At 42.8% G+C, this 17213-nt stretch overlaps 1 protein-coding gene across 1 annotated transcript; it reads right to left on the reverse strand.

The window, feature by feature from the left end:
• Positions 1–237: 237 nt before the first annotated feature.
• LOC308673053 (sodium/hydrogen exchanger 2-like) lies at positions 238–15983 on the reverse strand (the record flags this gene model as incomplete). Its single annotated transcript, XM_081336434.1, has 10 exons — positions 238–387; positions 2113–2224; positions 2978–3142; positions 4406–4476; positions 4938–5027; positions 9172–9368; positions 10857–11074; positions 12552–12802; positions 13846–14309; positions 15806–15983. The coding sequence occupies 10 exons, from the start codon at positions 15981–15983 to the stop codon at positions 238–240; spliced, it is 1896 nt and encodes a 631-aa protein (XP_081192560.1).
• Positions 15984–17213: the final 1230 nt, after the last annotated feature.

Raw genomic sequence — 17213 nt, forward strand, 5'->3', positions numbered from 1 at the left:
TGGGCAACAAAAAATTAGCTACCGGTTCTGCCGAAGTGGTGGGAACCAGCTGAATCCCAGCAGTGACCATACTCCACGCAAGAGAAGATCACTAAAAATTCTCTTCTCAGTTGAAACAAGCTGTAAAGCAAATTCTGACATTGTGTGAAAACTGCAAGTCGAGAAGGTTGGGAAACTTGGCCCAGAGTAAATGCGGAGTCATCGGACGGACCATCATCTGAATCTACCTCCCCCTCCTCACAGCCACTGTACCTCCTTCCTGAGGTAGCCCGAGGCACTTCTTTCCAGACAGATTTGCAAACTTTTGTGCCTGAGGATCACCATCTCTTTGACTTGCTCCACTGGTTCTGGCTCCCGAGGAAGTGTGTAGCGATTATAAGCCGACACCTGGTTGTGGCAATGTAAACAGACCAATATCAATAAACATTCTTTCTTTCTTTCTTCTGCCCAGTGGAGCTGACTCATCTACTGGCTGAAAGTTGCCTGCAAAATCTTTTGTGGCTATTAAGAGCTGCTTTCATCTCATTCAGTGGTCCCCAGATTTGAGATCCAATCAATTCGGGCATTTTTATTCAGAATAATGGAGAACGGCCAAGTTTTTGAAAGGTTTTAACATTCGCACATGGAATGCTGTAAAGTTTGAGAGCAAGAACGCTTGCATCTCAACATTTTAGGCAGCAAAGCCAACATTCTTCAGGTCCGGTGAGATTTCAGCTGTTTAAAATAATCCAGGAAACCTCTGCATTTTATTGAGGTGGGGGGCTTACAAACACCATGTAAGAAATTCACATTGCTGTGGCGCTTAAAGAGGTAGTAAACTATTGGAACTGGAATTTCCACTGCTAATCAACTGCACTGTAAAGTGTGACTTCACATGACCACGTGGCTTAGCAATGGCAGCTCTGGCAGTGCAGGTCACAAATAACAATCACATGACTCCTATATACCAAACGAATGACCCATTGGGATCCCCATATCAAAATAACTTACCTTATGTCCGGCCAGAACTTGAAAAGAACATTCAATGTAGCACAGTATTTAAACAAAATGATCCAGTTAAGATCTGCATATGTGGGACTGATTGGGGTAGATTGTAAGGGCGACTCCGAAATATAATGTTAACATATTTTATCTATATCTTAAATTTGTATTTTATTACTATTTTAACTTAAATTGTATTTTAATTCCATTTTAAATTATATTTTATCAAATTCCATTTCGGATTGTTTTTATCTAGTTTTGGTGACGGTTTGTTGCTGGAACTTTGTACTTTGATATGGCCCAAGGGCTAATCAATAAAGTTGTTGTTGTTAATCACATGACTCTATAGTAAGGGGTCCTGGGTGCTCTCTGAGCTTGGTTGTTTACTTGCAGACGTTTCGTTACCCAAACTAGGTAACATCATCAGGGCTAGTTGACCAGCACGGATGATGTCAGCTACTTTGGATAATGAAACATCTTCAAGACAACAAGCAAGTTCACAGAACACCAAGGAACCTTCATTTCAACCCTGAGCTACAAATATTTTTTATTGGTACATGACTGCGAGGATGCTGTGATAGCCAGAACTTGGGAGAACTGGTCATAAGTCCCACTTGTTCAGAGTTGTTGTAAATTCAAACATTTGCTGAATGAGTGAATGTTAAGCGAGGATCGCCTGTAGGGCCAGGCACTATCAGTACCAATAGAATATTTGTAGCTCAGTTGAATTGTGGTGGCCTTGGTGCTCTCCGCGCTTGGTTGTTTACTTGCGGATGTTTCATTACCCAAACTAGGTAACTTATTCAGTGCTAGAAAGAAGTAAGGTTTCTAACACAGATGATATTAGCTAGTTGGATAATAACAACCAAGTCAGTGGTGGGATTCAGCCAGTTCCCACCAGTTCAGCAGAACCGGTAGCTAATTTTTGGTTGCCAGGCCCAGAATGGACTTCCAGAAGCGGCATCCACACAGAGAACTGGTTGTTCACACATTTGAATCCCACCACTGAACCAAGCTCAGAAAACGCTAAAGACCCACCGCACCAAGTCTCTAGCTTAGGTTAAACTCCTCCAAAGCTTTCGCTGATCTTTTCCCTTCCTGGAAAATATTCTCATTGGAGAAAGATCTCACCATCCTCCTTGTTTTGTACAAGTTCTTCTCCAGGATCTTCTGGATGTCGCTCAGCTCATCTTGACTGAGACTCTCTGTGTCATCAGTTACACTAACAGGATTGTCCTTATTGCTAGAAAAGGGTGGGAGGGGAAATCAAGACATCACAGAAAAGGGATAACATTCATTGATAAGACAATGGGCCAGCAGGTTTTAGAACAGACATGTCAAACACAAGGCCCGTGGCCCGGATCCGGCCTGCGAAGTGGTTTCATGTGGCCCACGAAGCCATCCTGGAAACAGTGAGGGAACGGCCCCCACTGCCTTGGCCCTGGCCCAGAGACCCTCCTTCTGCCAGAGAACCCCAGATCTGTCCCACTCCTGCCCAGGCCCCCATAGGCACCCTTGATGCCAACGATGTAGAGCTGGCCATGCCCACCCAGTAGGCCATACGCACTCTAGACACGCCCACCCAGTAGGCCACACCCACCCTGGCCATACCCACCCGGCCCCCTGAGGGCAACCACAATGCTGATGCGGCCCTCACTGAAATTGAGTTTGACACCCCTGTTTTAGAAAGATGAATTCCAAAAGAGCATAGAAGCTTGAAACTGTACTGTATCTGTCAAAACAAGTGGAATGAGGAACTGTAGTTTAAGGTGCTGGATTAGATTTTAAGGAATGTTGACTCGAGTCAACCTTCAACCACCAAAAATCCAATGGGCGGCTTTGGGTCATTCGGGCCAATTTATATCTCAAGGTTGCTGTGAAGATAAAATGGAGAGACTCAGGTAAATCTCCTTGAGTTTGTGTGTGTGTGTGTGTGTGTGTGTGTACCATGATGAAAAGGCAATTTCACTGTCAACTGAAGAAAGGAAGGACTCACAGAAATGCTTTACGGGAAGGTCTCCACGAGAGACGACCTGCTTCAGCTAACTCAATGGCACGCTTCCTCTCCAGTTTTTCATGCAGGAGAACAATGCTTGACTTGGGTTGCATATATTCCCGGAGCAAATATTTCTGCAAGTGTTTGCTGTTGAAATACTCTAATCTGCCCGAGAAAGGAAAATGGGAAAGAAGTCAGAGAGAGAGAGAAGGAAAGACTTCAACTTCACTCATTCAAAAAGAGCAATGTTTTTGCTGAGCACTGGCTAATCGTGTCACCTACTTGCCTTTTGAGTCACACCTTGTGACTATGCCCAGGGCAAGGAAGTAGTTGGACCAGGAGAAAAGCTTTCATTTCATTTAATTTGTAAAGAATCGCTAACATGATCACTCCTCGTACATTCAACAGTTCCATTGTATTAAAAATTTCAAATTTGGCAGAAATTTACAGAAAGGTCCTTTAGTCCATACCGTGAAAACCTAGAATCACTGATTGTACATTTCTGCCTTAGCCTGAAATACATGATGGGCTGATGGTGGCAAATCTATATCAGCAGTAGTCCTTCTATCACCAACACAATCACAATTAGTTTGGCTCAGAAGCATCGCCAATGAAAATTTTCAAGCTTCGTGCAAATAGAACAAACCGGCTAAAGGACGAGGACTGTGGTTGCTAAAATACTTTTGGGAGATCCAGAAGCAGAGAACTTTCTATGCACAGAGGTTAAATATGAGAATCTTTGTCATTAGGAAGCCCTCTGATGCATTGGAAGTCAATTCCCATTACTCCCTCCCCTAAGTTCTTTCTTTGACAGGAGCACTCTAAGTTATACAGATTATTTTTATACATTGAATAGCGTCTGTGTTCCCAGTTTAGTCTTGCTTGGTTGAGGAAAGAAGGAGTGGAGAGAAAGGACAGAGGAAGGAAAGAGGGAGGGAGGGAGGGAGGGAGGGAGGGAGGAAGGAAGGAAGGAAGGAAGGAAGGGAGGGAGGGAGGGAGGGAGGGAGGGAGGGAGGGAGGGAGAATGGAAGGGAGGGAGGGAGGGAGAGAGAATGGAAGGGAGGGAGGGAGGGAGGGCGGGAGGAAGGAAGGAAGGAAGGAAGGAAGGAAGGAAGGAAGGAAGGAAGGAAGGAAGGAAGGGAGAGAGAATGGAAGGGAGGGAGGGAGGGAGGGAGGGAGGGAGGGAGGGAGGGAGGGAGGAAGGAAGGAAGGAAGGAAGGAAGGAAGGAAGGAAGGAAGGAAGGAAGGAAGGAAGGAAGGGGACAGCTTCTCATTATTGTGAAATAATAATCTGCTTTGTAACACAAAGATGAATAAAGCTAAGTCATCCCTCATGGGAACTTTATACAGTCAGAAAATTCAACGTGCAAGTGGTTGTTGTTTTCCCCTTTATACATGTAGAGACTTGTATTTTTAACAAATCCTTACTTGTCTTTCCAATAATATTGTCCCCAGTGTCCTGATATATCTTCAATACCAGCCAACAAATGATCCAGGAACTGAACAAAGAGAGGGGGGGGAGGAGAGAGGGTTTTGATTTAAGTGTTTGCATTGTTGTTGAATGAACTCCAGGCATCTGAAGCCTCAAGACAAAAAACACAGCCACACTGGGTGGCGGGAAGGCTTCACGCTGCTCTGTGTGTCTCGGTCTGTGTGCGTGAGTGAATAAATCACAGGGAAAATTCTCCCATATTTCTCACACTCCCTTTGATGAAAGAGAATTTCCTCTTGAAATTCATTTCAAAGAGCAGGATTTGGGGGCAACTCTGAGGAGCCAAGTCAGCTGAAAAGCCACTGATACTCAGCATAATTTTTGACATCTAAGGAGCATTCAGCAATAGCTATCCTCAAAACATGAGGACAAACGTCCAGGTCTACTATGTATTTCTGTTTCTCAGATGTTTTCAGATTTAAAAATAACATTCCAGATACTTTTCCAGTGTCCTTACTGAGAACTTACACGGATATGAATTTGTTCTCCCACAGTGGGGCCGCTTTCTTGTTTTCGAGTGACGTGCAACCAGCCAACGAGTGGACGGATGGTCATCCCCTGCAGCATAAGAGGAAACAGAAGGCGGGATACGTAGCTCCAATTCAAACATGGGTTCAATCATTAGATAAATCACAAGGATGCTGGCTGGACAGGATTGAAAGATACAAATTATGGGGAAGGATGGAGCAGACATGAATGTAGATCTTGAACCTGCACTGGGAACCATCTCTAGCCTCTGTAGCTTTTCCTAAACCGTAGGAATTGTCCCTTGTATTCTGACTCTCTCTCTGTAACCCATAGTGAAACTATTTCCCTATTACATCTCACCACTATTTTTTAAAATTTCTTTCGCTACAGTGAGGAGCAGGAGGAGGAATCTCAACAAGCTGCTGATCTCAAAAAAAATCAATTTATAGGAGCCTTGGTGGAGCAGTGGGCTAATGCCTCCTTAAGTAACACCAGCTGCCTGCAATTAGTGCAGGTTCGCATCCCACCAGGCTCAAGGTTGACTCAGCCTTCCATCCTTCCGAGGTAGGTAAAATGAGGACCCAGATTGTTGGGGGCAATAAGCTGACTTTGTAATAATGCCGCTTGGGGTGTGTGTGAAAGCCCTAATAAGCAGGCATATACATAGAATGAAGGCTACTGCTAAGCTTGTAAGCCACCCTGAGTCTTCGGAGAAGGGCGGGATATAAATGGAATTAAAATAAATAAATAAAAATAAATCAATTTTGAAAAAATGAAAATGGAGGCTGACTTGAGCTACCGTTTTCTTCAGAAGAATGACCACCTGTCAGAAAAGAAAGCAAAATGAGCTTTTAGTTTGCCCTTTAGTTATTAGGGGTTTTTTTTTTAACAGTGACAAACTCTTGATGTTATGCAGCAACCCATACATGGCTGATGTTGGTTAGAAGTCACATCTGGAGAACCATCATTTCTGCTGACTCCTCTAGAGCAGCCTTCTCTGCTCTTGAGGGTCCTCCAGGTATGTTGGTTCAGACACACAAACTGACTGGGAAATTCCAGAAGTTGATTTATCCATCTGGAGAGAACTCCAGGATATTGGGTAAGGATGTTCGAACAAAATACTAGCTTAGAAAACTTCAGAAGAGCTTCAGGTATAATAAATATAGGGGGACCAAATTAAACAAGGCAAACAGCATGCAGTTGAAGTCCTATCAGACTCTCTCTCTCTTCCAGGTGCAAAATGTCCTCTCCAGATGTGGCTGACCTTTTAGCAAGCTTTAGAGCCCCAACTTTCTGATGTCACCAATTTAATTGTACCACGAGGTGGCACTAGACATTAAAAAAAAAACCTTCCACAAATTCTCCTTCCCCCAATTTTCAATTTTTACTATTAGCAATCTTGGGTGCCTGGTGAGCAAAACGGTGGAATGCAAGCTGCAGAAATAAAATGAAAATCCTATTTTAAAAAATCACCCTATATAAGTTAATGTGTTGCTAAATCACAATCAGTGACTTACTTGTGTATTCACTGAAAATTTAGTTTCAAGAAACGTGGGAGAGACAACTTGGAAGTTTCTTCCGGATTCTTGGAAGACGTTTCTTCAAACAAAATTGGAATTTTTAAGAACAGCAGCCTTCTGCCCGAATTAAAGGATACAACATTGTGAAAGGGCCAGTCCCTATTTTCCTAAGGATCTTGAAGAAAGGTCATGAAATGCAGCCCCTATTTTTGTAACTTTGGGGTGGGGGATACTTCTTGAGACCAATCACAGAGAAAACCTCAAAACCGCTGTTTATTGCAATTTTATTGCTCACAATGTATTGGCCAGAAAATAAAGCTGAGGTGTTGTTGTTTTTTTAAAAAAAATGGGAGAACATTCTGGATAGAATAGAACAGAATAGAGCTGGAAGGGACCTTGGAGGTCTTCTAGTCCAGCCCCCCAGTCAAGCAGGAGAACCTATACCATCTCAGACCGGTGATTGTCTAACCTCTTCTTAAAAATCTCCAGTGATGGAGCACCCACGATTCCTGGAGGCAAGCTTTTCCACTGGTTGATTGTCCTCACTGTCAGGAAGTTTCTCCTTAATTCCAGGTTGCTTCTCTCCATTGTTTCTCATCCTTCCTTCTGGTGCTCTGGTGAGCAACCTGACTCCCTCTGCCTTGTGGCAACCCCTCAGATACTGGAATACTGCTATCATGTTGGGCTTCCCCCAGCAGTTGACCTATCTGGTGACTATTGCCATTGGACCTGTTGGGAGAACATTAGCCCATCATGTCCCACCTACCAAAGAAGGAATCAGGGTTGCTTTGCTCTTCCAAACCCCATTGAGACCTACCAGTTTTGAGGACCAAACTGAGAGAAAGGTGCTTTGAAGATGAGACAAGTGGTAGACTAGCTGAGCCCATTGTTTTCATTTAGAAATACAACACAACCAACTGATTTTTCACTGCATCCTCCATGCCTTTCTTTTGGTCCCAAAACAGCCCTGGAACGACAATGATCCTCTCCTCTGTAAACAGAGATGGTTCTCATCCTTTGAAGGCCAAGGTGCATCTTTACCGTTTTAAGAATATGTCATGCCTACACCTAAAGTACCTTTCATAAGGACATGGCCAGCTACCACACATCCATATAAAGCAGGGTGTAGTGATATAGCTTCCAATATTCTCCACTACTTTAGTTTGGTTTTTAAATTTTTTATAGGCTGGTAGGTGTCAGGCATGAAAGATCAGATTCCCCCAGTGAAGGTCCAATTAAACGGATTTATTTCTACTCATGCCTATGCACAGGAATCTTCTCAAACAATGGTTAGCACCTGCTAGGAGTTACACAGACTTCTAGGGAGGTTGAACCTAATCCGCTGATGGCTACATAAGGATTCTAGGCTGATTCCTCTTTTGACTCCACCCCCAGATTCGGCCACTCCTTCCCCTACAGCAGGGATCTTTAGACAGCTTTAAGACTTGTGGACTTCAACATGGCTGGCTGAGGAATTCTGGGAGTTGAAGTCCACAAGTCTTAAAGCTGCCAAGTTTGAAGATTCCTGCCCTACGGTAAATAAATGCAATGCTGAAGATCAAACTTTGCACTGCAGCTACCAAGCTTCCCATTTAGCTGTGCGTGATGCAGTTATCAATTGCATACGCAGACATGCAAATCCAAAACATGGCTACCAAAATCCCTCCTTCCACTTGAACCCTGTAGATCAGTATTTCCCAACTTTGGCTCTTTTACGACCTGTGGACTTCAGTTCCCAGATTTCCACAGCCACCTGGGGCATCCCAGTGACATCACGCATCTTCAAATGGTCAAAGTTGGGAAACACTGCTGTAGATCAATATATTTTCACTACATTTTACACAAAATGATTGCACCTATTGTTGCATCTGTGACTAGCAGCCGGTGAAGCAATTCACTAATGGGAAGAAATTACCCAAGAATTACCCTATTCCAATAATTGTGCTCGGCTGTTTCACTTCCCCAAATTTTATATTTTCATATTTCACAATTATTATGGTTGGTTTTTTTTCCCTGTATCCGGCAGTAACTCTCTTAAAGTGATAAGGTTTTAACAGGGAAGGACATCAGTTATCTCCCTGGAAATGGTAGCCAATTTGCAATTCCATCTCTCTTACTTCCTCTCTCTGAATGGCTGGCTAATAACGATGGGTTTTTTGCTCAGATATTCTGCAAGTGGCATGTTGATCCAGTTTTTAAAAAAAAAACAATTCACTGATTCTCTGTGCATACATGCTCCACTGACACTCTGAGAGATGATATATCATAACCTGTAGGAGAAGAGGAGGCAAGGCTGGGGGCAGATTTAAGCACGTCATCAGCTTAGAATTATTACATTGTCATAAATGGTCTAAGTTCATTCGTTCATTTTGAATTCCACTGACCCTTATCAATGGAATTTAGCACTGAACTTTGGTTAACTAGATTCTTGTGTATAAGCTTGAGCAATAAATCTTGAACTGCAACTTAACTTGCATCTGATGTAGCCTTCTACAATACGCTACCTTCCCAATATCTGGAGACGAACATATCTCAGAATTTCCAAAGAATGTGGCTGCTGACCATTTTAGATCAGAATTCTGAGACTTGTAATCTCAGCCTGTGGGTTAAAAATAAACATCAGAGGAATTATTTAAAGATAAGTTCCAGATTTGTGCGTGTGTGCCAACAGGTAAGAGAATTCAGCCCACCAAACCCAAAATTAGCTTGAATACCTGTACAAAGACAGTAAAGAAAATAACAACTGTGGTTGCCGCAATGAAGAGCTTCTTCCTCTGGAAGTCAGGGAGCAAAACCACCAAGGAGAAACAGATGGCCCCTCTAAGGCCGCCATATGCAATAATGAACTGGTCCTTGCGTGTAACAGCATTGATGTGTAACCTGTTGATGATGAAAGTCAGGACCAGAACACCTAAAAGAGATGAGGCAAGGCAATCAGTTTTAAAAAGATAGGATCACCCACAAAGACCACCATTGTCTATAAGAGTTGCCACAAACTCAGTTTGCATTAAGTGTGTTGAGAAGCAGGGCTACACAGCACGCTAGGCTGGGCTTATGTGAGAGCAGTTTATAGCATGATCGGCAATTGTAGCCCTTGTCTTAGCATGCGGTGTGAAGTGAGCCATCATGTTACAGTATATGAGCAGATGTAATTGGAGTAGAGCAGCTGACTTTTGTTGACCTGGGTTTAGGACTTAAGTTTGCTGTCTGAGCCCAACCAAAGTTGAGACCAGTGGAAATAAGCTTTCATATGTATCAGTTGATGAATATTGGTGCATCAAAGAGGAGGAGGAGAAGAAGGGGAGGAAGAGGAAGAGGAGCAAAGGAGAAGGAAAGGAGGAGGAGGAAGAGAAATAATCCAAAAAAACGAAAACCAAGGAAAATTGCAGGACCATGTTATATATATATATATATATATATATATATATATATATATATATATATATATATATATATATATGTATGTATGTATGTATGTATGTATGTATGTATGTATGTATACGTATACGTATACGTATAAGGTAAAGGTAAAGGTTCCCCCACACATGCATGCTAGTCGTTTCCAACTCTAGGGGCCGGTGCTCATCTCCGTTTCAAAGCCGAAGAGCCAGCGCTTGTCTGAGGACGTCTCCGTGGTCATGTGGTCGGCATGACTAGACGCCATATATATTTATTTATTTTATTTTTTTTATTTTAATTCCATTTATATCCCGCCCTTCTCCGAAGACTCAGGGCGGTTTACAAGCTTAGCAGCAGCCTTCATTCTATGTATATGCCTGCTTATTAGGGCTTTCACACACACCCCAAGCGGCATTATTACAAAGTCAGCTTAATTGCCCCCAACAATCTGGGTCCTCATTTTACCTACCTCGGAAGGATGGAAGGCTGAGTCAACCTTGAGCCTGGTGGGACGCGAACCTGCACTAATTGCAGGCAGCTGGTGCTACTTAAGGAGGCATATATATTCGGATTTATAATTATAAATTTAATATAATATATATATATATATTCCATGTGTGTGTGTGTCTTTTTAATTTCTTCCCCATTTTCCCCAGATCTACCTGTCTCTTGTTAAACTACAATCTTTCAATTGCTCCATAATCCTTCCTTGCCAGCACTAGGCCCCCAAAGCTGTATTTAGAGATCTACTCAACGTTGCTGCCAATTTGTAACTTCAAACACCCCAGAGGGGAAAAAAATTAAATCCATGCGGAGTACAGTATTTCATTGAACTGAAACTTGATGTTAATTCAATTGAATCGTAGGCCAAATCTGTTTTTCCTACCGGCACCCCTGCCTTCCCTCTCCACTCTCTTTGCATGCCAGCTTCATAGCAAAGCTGGATTCCACCAGGAAAAGTTGCCCGTTCTTGAAGCCGATCATTTGTCCCCCTCCTTACCCAGTGCTCTCCAAAGGAGGCAGAAAATTAGGGTGAAACAAATGTAGGGCCAATTCCACTCGTGATTGTCCCCAATGGTGGAGACGCCAAGGAAGATGAAGATGAGGGTGTCGCTCACACTGCTCCACATCTTCATGAAGTATTTAATGGTTGTATGGGACTTGAGAGAGATGTTGGCTTCCACGTAGCGCTTCATGCCCAAGGCACAAGAAATGATTCTGAGGAGGGAAAGAGAAGCAACTTACTACAGTCCTTTTCCAGTTGGTGCACGAGCATCGTATTGGAACAGGATGGGGAAATGACAAGTTGGACCAAATAAAAATTCTTAACTTACAAAGATAGTTCCTTCTCAGCTTGCAATCATGCGAAGAGACAAAACAAGGATTGAAGGTAACTTTGGGGGAGGGGGGCTGAACCTTTCGTAATTGGCAAGTCTTGGACTGGCTCCCATTTTTATTTTCGACATATAAGTGTCAAAATCTGATAAGATGCCAGCAATCTCCGTCATTTCATAGAACCCCTAAGTTAGTTTGAGGTCACTGAGTGCAATCTCCTACAAGGAGGAAAATGTATACACACACACGCACACACACACACACACACACACACACACACACGGAGGTCCAATAAAATAAAACTCATCATCTCTCTAGATAGATGATGGTTAGACCTCTTCTACAACTAGAAAGTTTCTTCTGACGTTCAGTTAGAACCGGCCTTCCTGTAACTTTAATCTATTATTGCGTCTCCTACGCTACATTCTAGATTAGTGCTTCTCCACTTTAACAACTTTAAGAGGTGTGGACCCCAACTCCCAGAAATCCCCAGCCAGCAGTAGACAGAATTTAAAGTATGCTACCTAAGGAATTATGGGAGTTGAATTCCACTCAGTTTAAAGTGGTCAAGATTGAAAAAAACACTGCTCTAGAACAGGGGATGTTCAAACTTGGCCCTTTTATGACTTGTGGACTTCAAATCCCAGAATTCCTCCGCCAGCGTGCCTGGCTGAGGAGTTCTGGGAGTTGAAGTCCACAAGTCATAAAAGGGCCAAGTTTGAAGACCCCTGCTCTAGAATAATAAAGAATAGGATTTAGCCTTCTTCTCCTGGTATGATTACAAGTCCTTGATGAGGACTATTCTAGCTTGGCGTTTATTCTTTTTTCCCAATATATATTTTATATTTAACTATTCACAGATGCCTTTTGACAAGTAAGGTCATCAGGGGCTGTCAGGAAGGCCAGCAAAAGGAACGCAGTGGAAATTCTAAAGCAGTCTGAGAAGGAACCCTTTTTTTAAAAAAAAAAAAACTCACTTGCAAGGGGAAGAAAAAGTGGGAGGAAACGAAGAGCAACTCATCAAAATATCCCTAGAATTTAAGGGAGTGAGAGAGTTCAAAACGCAGCGCAAGCACTGGGAACTGAAAGTTAAGTTCTCACGGTCCTGAGTTCTACGTTTCTAGCTTTCAACAACAAAAAATCTGATGAGAACTGCACTTTACGCACAGTAGTCCATATCTCTGCCTGAATAAATAAGAGTTTTTGTCCCTATTTCTCCCCACCCCACCCCACCCCGCAAAAAAAAATGTTTGGATACTCAGACCTTAACGGCTACAGCCATGGTGCTGAAACTTTCAATCTAAGATTCATTCTGGTCAACCCTGAGCCTCGGAAGCCATCAAGCTTCCATTTTACTTACGCCACAATGCCGGAGAGATGGAACATTTCTGCAGTGAGATAGGATAAGTAGCTGTAGAGGAAGACGAAAAGGGGTTCTATCACCAGGATGTTTTTGGTAAAGCGAGTGGTGAAGGCCGCCGTCACAGCGTAGAGAAGACCCACCAGGAGCCCCCCAATGCCCACCAGGAAAAACTTCCCGATGCCAAGAAAGACATCTGCGCTTCTGATGGTTGGCATTTCACAGAAGGACTGGAACAGCCTGTAAAGCACCTAGAAGAAAACAGAAAATATGTTTGTGTGTGTGAGGGGGGGGGTGTTCCCATAAGAAAAATAAAATGCCAGAATATATTTTCCAAATTTCTCCAAAGTGGTCAACTTTGGAGAAAAAGGCTCCTGTTTCTAGACCTTGTTTTTAGGATGTCTGAGAAGAGTTTTTTTAGTTTAGTTTTAGCCCATATATATTTTTTTGCATACAACTTATTGTTGCAAAGTGGTAGAAGTACGTTTGCTGTTCCTTTTATTATATATTTCTAAATCTTTATGTAGGTCCGCACCTTTCAATCAAAGAAAGCCCTATGTAAAGGAATCCTGGAATTTAATGGAAGTATGAGAAGCCATGGAGATAGTAAATCACTGAAGAAGCATCCGTTCAAGCTCTCTTTCACACACACACACACACACACACACACAGTTCACCTGTAACTAAAACACATGCAACAAACTGCACACCAGCTTTCAAGAACCTTGAGATGGTTTTGAAAGCAATTATTTTCCCTTCAGCTGAAATATGGCTGAAATATGATTCCTGATAGGTCTTTTCAGGGCTGGCTGTACCATCAAGCATGAAGAGGAAGTAACTTTAGGTGGCATCTGCTGGCATTATGGCAGCATCAGGTTTAAAAGACTGCCCTAACTGTGATGAGATAGAGGGAATCTCCAAATATGGACTGGATCCAGGGTGCAAAAGACCAAATTTCTCTATCAGATCCAGTGGGAAAACAATATCTGGGCTTGGCCCAGATGCATTGACTTTTATTCAAGTAGATCTCTTTCAGTAGCTTCAACCCTGCACAGTTGGGGGCGGGGGGGCAGGGGGAAGAGACCAGTCAAATAAATATCAACTTTTAAATAAATGTCCACGTCTCTTCATGTAAAGCAGGGTTTCTCAACCTGAGGAACTTCAAGACGTGTGGACTTCAACTCCCAGACTTCCCCAGCCAGCATAGAAAGGGTTGATTTAAGAAAAAGGACTGATCGAGTCCTTGGAATAAGTTCTTTGATTATGCATTGAACCGTAGTAGTTCGATACTTACCACAGCCACAGCATCGTTGAGGAGAGACTCCCCAAAGACCAAAATGTGAAGCTTTTCATTGACATGGATCTCCTCGAAGACTGAAAGAACGGCAACTGGGTCAACAGCCGCGATCAAGCTACTGAATAAGAGATTATGAAGCAAGGAGATATCCCCCAGGTGGAAGGCCTCGGCTTGACATATCACATAGAGGGAAAATCCGATGCCAAAGACGTTCCAGATTGTTCCCACCACAGCATACAAGAGGATGGTTCCAATGTTCTCAAAAAATGGCCGGCTTGGCATGAAATAGCCTGCATCTAGGACAATGGGGGGCAGGAGATAGAGGAAGAAGACATTGCTGTCCATAACTGGAGGTGACTTGTCATTCAGGCCAAAGATAATGCCTCCCATGATGAGGCCAACAACGATCAATAGGCAGCTTTCAGGGACAACTGATGGTAGTTTGTCAAACAGATGGAAACCTGTCAAAGTACAAGACAAAATTATTGAGAAAATCCAAAACTCCAACATAATTTGGCCTTGTTTGATGGTCACTTGACCCTGCTGAAGGCTAGCAAGTTCTAAATTCAAATTTTCCTCGAGTTATGGGCGAATTTCATTCACAGGACCTGGCTGGAGAAAGCTGGTTTTAAAACACAGCGGCCATTCAAAAGCCTTGGGGCTCTTTTCTAAGAAAAACCAAATTCATGAGGTCAGTCTTAAAATTTTGGAATTGGTTGAGTGAGAAACAATTTGGAAGCTTAGAAGTCAAGGTTGCGTAATTCTGTGCAATTCTGTATATTTCCCTCATCTTGCACAAATCAGCTTAACAGGATTTCTAGAAAAGATTTTTTACGCAATGGACTGTTTTTTGTTGCTAGCCAGCTTTTGAGCCAGCTGTCACAAACATTCCTAACTAAAAAAACAAAATGTAATACACAACCCATGAATAGAGAACAATAATATTTATTTTACATCACCTGTATCGTATTAGTATAGAATCTTGATGTAAGACGAAGTTCCTGGATTTGCAGCAGTTGTAAAACAGCAGAGCATATCCGTGCAAATCATCGTACGCAAATAATGCGATTCAAAGATATACACTTACATTAAAAGGTAAAGGTTCCCCCGCACATGCGTGCTCGTCGTTTCCGACTCTGGGGGCTCATCTCCGTTTCAAAGCCGAAGAGCCAGCGCTTGTCTGAGGACATCTCCGTGGTCATGTGGCTGGTATGACTAGACGCCAAAGGCGCACGGAACGCTGTTACCTTCCCACCGTAGTGGTCCCTATTTTTCTACTTGCATTTTTACGTGCTTTTGAACTGCTAGGTTGGCAGAAGCTGGGATGAGTAACAGGCGCTCACTCTGCTACGCGGCACTCGGGATTCGACCCGCCAAACTGCTGACCAGCTGATTGACAAGCTCAGCGTCCTAACCCACTGAGCCACCCCGTCCCTTATACACTTACATTCTTTCCTATAAATGTGCATAAACTTTTGTTAAATATGGGGCTCTTTGTGTACATTGACTGCAGAAGCTTACTGTGTGAGAACACTTTTCTTGGATCACAACTTGATATTCCAGAAGAAGGTAGGTTCAATGAAAATTTCTCACAAATGTTACATCAGCTGTAAATTTCAGTCTCACAAATTTCACAAACTGTACGTCAACCCTTTAAGATACACCAATATTGTTCTTTTAGTCTAAAACAATAATTTTATAAGCATATTAATACATATCATGAATAATACCTAAATAAATACAGGTGATTCTCAACTTACAACCACAACTGAACTTAAAATTTCCATTGCCAAGCAAGGCAGTTGTTAAATGAATTTTGTCCCATTTTACGACCTTTTCGCCATAGATGTTATTGTCCTGTACTGTAGTTGGACTGTTCCCCCACCCACCACCAAACTCTGTTTAGAAATCATTCTTTCAGATTACTTTCCCACTACTCTGTCCCAGAGAAACATACCTATTTTGGCCAAGGAAGCCAACAAGATCCACAACGTAATCTCAAAGGGAACCTGGACATGCTGATAGTCAAAGAAGTCTGCAGTATCCTTGGATTCATTTGTCCAGCTTGTCTCCGAGTTCGTTTCAGCCAGAGACTCCAGCACTGTAATGTTCTGGAAACTGGCAGTTCTTGGCATTGAGAAAGAAAAGAAAAACCCTTGAAGACAGAATCTGAGAGCCACCATCTCACTTAGGACGAATCCCATCTCCTTCCATCTGCTTCTCGTCCTGCCTGTCTGAGGAAATTCAACACTGGCAGACTATCTCCTCAGCCAGCTTAGATGTTTCTCTGTAGGGTGTTCAAGTTGAACGCACCCTCTATTGTCCTCTGAATTACATAAATGGTGATGCAGCTCTGGACAGCGTGAAACGATGAGTTCCCTCAAGGCCAGAAACGTGCAATTCCCAATTAAAACTAGATTTACGGTAGGCATCCTATGGTTGATTGAACTAGGGATACTAATTGAACTCGTCAGAATATCAACCAGGATTGGAAGAGCATCGATGTCCTAAAACATGGGCCAGGTTCATGTCAATGAGTCATAAATAAACCAACTCCATTTTGGCTTTGTACATTGTGTAAATTGATTGTCTGAAGCCCGTCCAGGTTTTGCTTCTTTCTGAAGTATTTCTGAAGATTTTCAGTTACAGAGAGCATCGCTTAGGATCTCTCATATGTAAGTCCAAGGGGAGGGAGCAAAAATGCATTTTGGGATTTAATGAATTCTCCTCAAAATCCCTCCCCACTTCCTCCAAACCAGTTCCAATCGTTTCAAATCTTTCATGTTCAAACTCTCGCTTAGGAAATGTCACATCTGCTGGTCAAATTCAAGAGTTCCAGTTCTTCCTGGAGTCAGACAGGAGAAGATAGTTAACACCTCTGACATGTCATGGAAGATACCAGATTTTCCATTTCTGTTGTTTGTTTACTGGCAGGCGTGAGGCCACTTTTCTGTTTTGTGAACCAAAATTGCACAAACTTTCTTTCACTGTCCTGCACATTTTACGAAGCTAGCATTTGCTACTTTCTGATAGATAGGAGGAACATACCCTATCTAGGAATGATTCTGGACCTATACACCCATGTTCTTTTGCACCATCAGAAAGCAACTGGGGCGTGCAACTAAGCAGAAGCAGACTTCCCAATGTCAATCAGTCGCCAGAGTTAACCCTCTTACTCTCCGTAACCAGAGATTTGCTAGCTGCTGCAGCTCAGAAATCATCCCCGTATTTTGGATCATGCACCAGGTTGTAGCCCCAAAATAGTGTGTCCTCAGATCACTCTGCTCCCCCCACTTTTTTTTTCCTGACATTGGATGGTCCAATTTCAGCATGGCTCAGAGGAAATGGACTTAATCAGTGGTGGG

The sequence above is a fragment of the Vipera berus genome (assembly GCF_964194415.1).
Source record: "Vipera berus genome assembly, chromosome: 11".
NCBI classification, from domain to species: Eukaryota; Metazoa; Chordata; class Lepidosauria; order Squamata; family Viperidae; genus Vipera; species Vipera berus.